This window comes from Manacus vitellinus, unplaced genomic scaffold (assembly GCF_001715985.3).
Source record: "Manacus vitellinus isolate BGI_N305 unplaced genomic scaffold, ASM171598v3 scaffold_9_pilon, whole genome shotgun sequence".
In the NCBI taxonomy this organism is placed as follows: Eukaryota; Metazoa; Chordata; class Aves; order Passeriformes; family Pipridae; genus Manacus; species Manacus vitellinus.
In genome coordinates this window covers 9,936,019-9,941,679 of record NW_021940917.1, presented here as the reverse complement: position 1 = coordinate 9,941,679, position 5,661 = coordinate 9,936,019, and the positions used below count along the sequence as shown (strand labels likewise).

Below are 5,661 nucleotides of genomic sequence, written 5' to 3'. Positions count from 1 at the left end.
TTGTCCCCGGTGTTGTGGAGAAAGGAAAGCAATGGAGAAGCTTGGAGAGCATATGGCAGGCAACCAGCCAAGGTCAAACCCACCAAACTCATGAAGGCAGTAATACAGGAGAGAGAGAAGGCATCTTTCTCATCCAGCCCTAAGAGCTACTGCTGTGCACACAGATAAGGGACAAAGCTGGAGAACAAGACTCTGCCTGGAGCTCTGCACCTTGCACATAAACGCAGCAGGACATCTAGGGTGTGCTGAGGTGGGTGAGCATTGGCTATTGCAAGGAGGTTGAGAGCAGCTGCTCTCTTGCCAAGACTACAGAAAAGGCAGATGTCTTCAAGTATGCACTGGTAGGGCACAGAGAAGAGGAAAAACAGCCTCCTTGAGAGCAACACAGCTGCAGGACACAAGGCTGCAACAAGAATAAAAAAAAAATAAATCTGACAAAAAAAAAAATTTCCCAAGGGAACACTCAAATGTTAGAAGGGGTAGCACAGAGGGGTCATCCAGTTTTGGGAGAACTTAAAACAGAAAAAATCCCAAGCAATCTGATCAAAGTTCCTGCTTTCAGTGAAGGAAGAGACCAGAAAATCTCTAAAGTCCCTTCCAACCTGGACTACTCCTGACTGCACAAACATCCAATGGTCTGTATAAGTAAGACACCCAAAACCAAAAGAAAAATGCTCTGTTTGCAAAACACATAGTACATATTAAATATGTTTTAAAAAAAAGAAAAGAAGTCTTATTGCTTTATTCAGATTTTGCCATAGCTTACCTTGAAATTACTAGAAGTCCTCTGAGGATCTCTGTAGAAATCACTGACTACTTTTCAGCAGAGATCAGCTTAAACCAAAGAAACTGAAATGATGCTGGAATTCAGACTGAATAATTTCTTATGAACCAAACATTTTTTCCCTTGTCTAAGAAGGGCAATCCCCATAAAATTAATTTTCTGGCTTTTGGTTTGGGCTCCTTTTCTGTCATTTGGTTTAAGCAAAACTTTGAAATACTGTGGATGGCTTTATCAAATTACAATTTCTAAACAGTCTTCCAAAAAAAAAAAAACTTTTAAAGTTACATACTAGCAATACTCTATCTTCTTCGACTCAAAAGTGCATACACATTCAAAGGTTTTACACATTTCCCAGACATCTTTTTAACAGAGAGAAATCCTACCCAATATTTTAGTTCTTAAGGGAAAAAAAAAATAATTAAATTCACAATTTCAAGAAATGTTCTGTGGAAAGTGTGCTACATTTTTTCTTCTGGGAAACCAAACCAAGAGGATTTGTTGACAAGTCTCTTTGGCAGTCTTAGTATCAATGGTTGTCTCTCTGGATGCTCTGGGAAGGAAGTCCTGGGGGAAGATAGTTGACTGGAAGGCGCTGCTGGTGCTTCCTGAACATAGCTGGTTACAGTTTCTGTGTGAGAGGTGTTACTGCTGGTATCTGCTGTGATAACACTCTGATCAGCTGCTGTTCCTTGAAGTTTGACATCAGCATTTCTAATGTCACCATCTAAGTCTTCCCTTGTGGTAGGGATACTGAACTTTTTGTCTGCTTCTCCAGTTTCCTCACATCTTATCCTCAGGAAAGAAGATGGAGATTCATTTTCCCCCTCATTTTTCAGAGTTGTGCCTGTCCATGTAATACTGTTGTCCCATTCAGTACTTTCTGGCTCCTTACTACTGTCACTATCAATTGTAATCACCACTGGAGAAGAATGTGCTGAGTTACTGATGTGATGTTTCCTGTGTTTCTTCTTATGCTTTTTCTTTTTTTTTTTAAGATGCCTCGTTGTGTCCGTTGCTTTTCCCTCATAGACTATCTCCACACTTGGACTCCTCAACTTCTTCTTCCTTTTTTTACGCTTTGTCTCATTACTTGCTCGATTGTCTGATGGGCTATCTTCAATTTTGCAGCAGTCACTGAATTTTGAGGAAGTTTTCTTGGGGTCATTTTCTCTTTCTAGACTTATGCTCTCCATGAATGCATTCTCCAGGTGGCGAGTTTTGTACTTCCTTTTTCCACCAGGCTTTTCACTTTTCATTCTGTCAGTTCCTCCAGAAGGAGTCCTTGACCTGTTGCTCGACCGACTCCTTGACCTGCATCTTTCATAACAGTAATAGTGTCTCTCATGGAGTCCTCTCTGGCTATGCAGGTCTGTCCTTTCAATAAATGACCGTATCCTGTATTCTGGACTAGCAGATTGCCTCGAATAGAGAGTATTAGATCGTGTCCTCCTCCTACTGGAGGATTCATAGCTATCCCCAAACACCTTTCTACTACAGAAAGCAGAACCCCACTGATGTCTACTTTGATAACTGTCTCTTACATAATACCGATCACTGTCTCTACTTCTTGATCTCCTTTTACTGTAGCCTTTGCTACATGATCGTGATCTGCTTAATTCTCTGGATGGAGTGCTCTCACCACTCAGAGAGCCCCTCTGGCTTTTCAGAGAGGCTCTGTTGTCACGAGCCCTCGACCTTCTGCTTCTTTTGCTCCTGTGTTTGCTGCTATCTCTGCTTCTTGATCGTCTCCTTTTAAGTTGGCTTTTGCTATGGTGCTCCCTCCTAGACCGATGGCCATGACTGCCTCGACTGCTCCGTGAACAGGACTGTGGGCTCCTAGACTTTCGCTTCCTGTGATTCCAAGGGGAACACACTGTGTCACTCCCTGGGGAGGGGCTCCAGCTCAAGTCCTGTGGAGGCAGATCTTTTCCCTTACATTTTTTCTTCTCATCTTCTTTTGAGTCTGTCTTCTCAACTGTAGGAGATAAACAGCTTCTACAACTACCTGCATCTTCCTTATACGTTGGGGAACACGGCGAGAAGCTCCTGCTTCGTTCACTGTCACTCCAGCTGTGACACTGGACTGGCCGCTGTTTCTTGACATCCTCCCTTTTCTCTTCCCTGATGGATTCCTCAGAGTCTGAGGACAGTTCAACCACTTCTGGTGTCCTCTCAGCTAATGGCTTTACATACCCAACAATGACACAATTGTCTGATGAAGAGCCACTGTCATTTGAGTCAACATTAGCCTGTAACTGAGTCTGCAGTTTGGTTCTTTGACTCCCTGTAGTAGAGTCCTCATCAGAACTTTCTGATGACTCCAGAGGAGAAGCTATGGTTGCACGAACCTCTTCTGAAACGGAATAGGAAGGCCCTGGAGTTTCATCATCCCAGGGGGCCTGACCAAGACCAGGCACAGATGAACTGTTATCTGGCCCTTGAGAATATGCCACATCTGGAGATATTGTAATAATTGATGAGTCTGAATGGCTTCCTTCCTCATATGATGGTGCAGGACAATCATAATTGGCATGTTGATCGTATGCTTCTAAGTTAAAAGGACAACGAGCAAAACTGATGAATTCATGCAGGAAGTGTTCTGTCCGATTCAGCAAAAATGGCTTTAAATCATCAGCAAAGGCCTGACTTTCAAGATCGTACCTAGTCACGTTACTCATGATTATGTGCTGTACAATATTAATCAAAGATCCATGGGCACCAAACAGGACTGTAAGTTCTCGCTTCAACCAAGGAACCAACCGGTGAAGGCAGGCGGGGTTGCGGCGGAAAAACTCTGCGGAGATGTCTCGATAGCGGCCGCCATCCTGAATGCCGCGGATACGCACACCAGTACGGTAGAGGGCTCTGCGGAAGTTGATCATGTCCTCCTCCTGAATCTGCCGCAGAGATCTGCCCTCTGCGCTAGCCTGCCGCCTTGAGGCCAGCCTCCTCATCATCTGATGAATCTCTCGGTGTCTGTGACGCACTGGTTCGCTTGACAACCCTTCAAACAACATCCCATTATCTGGAGGGGACAGCATCCTTCGGGAAGGGGAACTGCGATTGCGGCGTTCCCTTGTTAAGGTAGTACGGTAACGAAATCTCCGGCCATCGGGGCTGGCAAAAGAGCTGTTTTCTAAAGGGCTGAGTACATACTCCTTAAAGTCATCTTCAGCACGAATTGTATGGAAAATGGAAAAAAACGGTTGCTTGCAGAGGGGGCATTCTGCTTTGTTTTTTGACCACTCCTGGACACAGCGGAAGCAGAACCTATGCAAGCAGCGATCTAGATACGCAACATTGTCAAATCTATCCAGGCAGATGGGGCATTTGGAGTCAGGAGATGCATCTGTTGGCAGCTTGCTGGTGCTGGCTTTTGGTGCAAAGTTGCTGTCTTCTGCAAACTCTTTATCTACTGAAGTCATGTTCTAGAAAAGACAGAAATAAAAGACAATTGATATGACAGAGAAGCAAAAATCTTACCATCTAGATGCGGAAACCCATAGTAATCACTTTTAAGGTTGCAAAACCCAGTAGTAGCTCTAAGGAAATGTTGAACAAAGAGGCAGCATGACCTAACTACTTTGTCAGGCTTCTCTTCACAGTGAGATCTAGCTCTTCAGTGCTGCAAGTTTTAAAGAGCACTTGAATCATGAAGGTAACAGGCAGGACTGTCTTATTCCCCATTCTTAAATAACTGCTTCGATGTGGTCAGTAAGTTTATGATTTACATGGTATCCTCCAAAACACAGTTCCAAAAGACTAGCATTTATGTATGACAAATATGAGAACAGTTAGTTCTGTACTTTAAGAGAAAGCAGTCAAAACAAGTAATTGTACTCAAGCTATATTATCACCTTCCAAGTTCTGCTGGACCTGTCCTGTTTCTGAATGCCCTGACCCTCTTTTGTTGGGCACTCATGCTGGACTACACACAGCTTGTTGGATTAGACAACCTCCAGGTATGTGTTCCTGTCAAAATAAGTATTTGTCTTTAAGACTGAAGCAGAAACAACCAGGTGTCATTCCTATACCCATCCTCAGGTACACACTGCCTTTGTATCTAATCAGGTTGTCATGCTGGTTTTGGCTGGGGTAGTCAACTTCCTTCACAGTGACTAGTGCAGGGCTATGTTCTGAATTTGTGCTGAATATAGGGTTAATAATATTGAGATGTTTTATTACGGTTGAGCAGTGCTTACACAGAGCCAAAGCTTTCTCTGCTTTTTGTACCACCACACTGGCTACGAAGCTCAGGAGACACGGAACACTGGGAGGAGACACAGCCAGGACAGGTGACCCAAACTGATCAAAGGGATATTCCAGACCACATGACATCATGCTCAGTATATGAAGTGGAGTGAAGAAAGAGAAAGGAGAGGGATATTCGGAGTGTTTGCCTTCCCAAGTCATTGTTATGCATGACGGGGCCCTACTCTCCTGAAGGTGGCTGAACATCTGCCCACCCATGGGACGAAGTGAACAAAATCTCCTTGGTTTGTTTTGTTTGTGTGCACAGCTTTTGCTTTCCCTATTAAACTATCTTTACCCACGAGTTTTCTGGCTTTTTCCTCTCCAATTCTCTCCCCCATCCCACTGGCGGGGGAGTGAGTGAGTAGCTGCGTGGGGCTTGGCTGCTGGCTGAGGCTAAACCACTACAGATGTCAACCATGGGTAAAAAAAACCAAACTATCCACTCAAAAATTATTTTAGGCATTGGCGTTATTCTAAGGCATTATAATTCAGCGGGAATAAGTCGCCACGCTACTTCCAAACTGATAAGCCCGCATTTAGCAGCAAGTCCGGGAGCAGGCGTTCCCCGCCGGCAGGACACCAGGTACCAAGCGCGCCGTGCAGGCCAGAGGGACACACGCCCG

At 44.4% G+C, this 5,661-nt stretch overlaps 1 protein-coding gene across 1 annotated transcript; it reads right to left on the bottom strand.

Moving 5' to 3' along the window:
- Positions 1–706: 706 nt before the first annotated feature.
- On the bottom strand, positions 707–4,751 carry TOPORS (TOP1 binding arginine/serine rich protein). Its single transcript, XM_008923262.3, has 2 exons — positions 4,642–4,751; positions 707–4,212 (listed from the first exon to the last, which is right to left on the bottom strand). The coding sequence occupies exon 2, from the start codon at positions 4,207–4,209 to the stop codon at positions 1,243–1,245; it is 2,967 nt and encodes a 988-aa protein (XP_008921510.2). The 5' UTR covers positions 4,210–4,212; positions 4,642–4,751; the 3' UTR covers positions 707–1,242.
- Between the last annotated feature and the right edge of the window lie 910 nt (positions 4,752–5,661).

Bases quoted from the DNA above. Each gene is read 5' to 3' on its own strand.
- TOPORS (XM_008923262.3), bottom strand. From the start codon at position 4,209: ATGACTTCAGTAGATAAAGAGTTTGCAGAAGACAGCAACTTTGCACCA.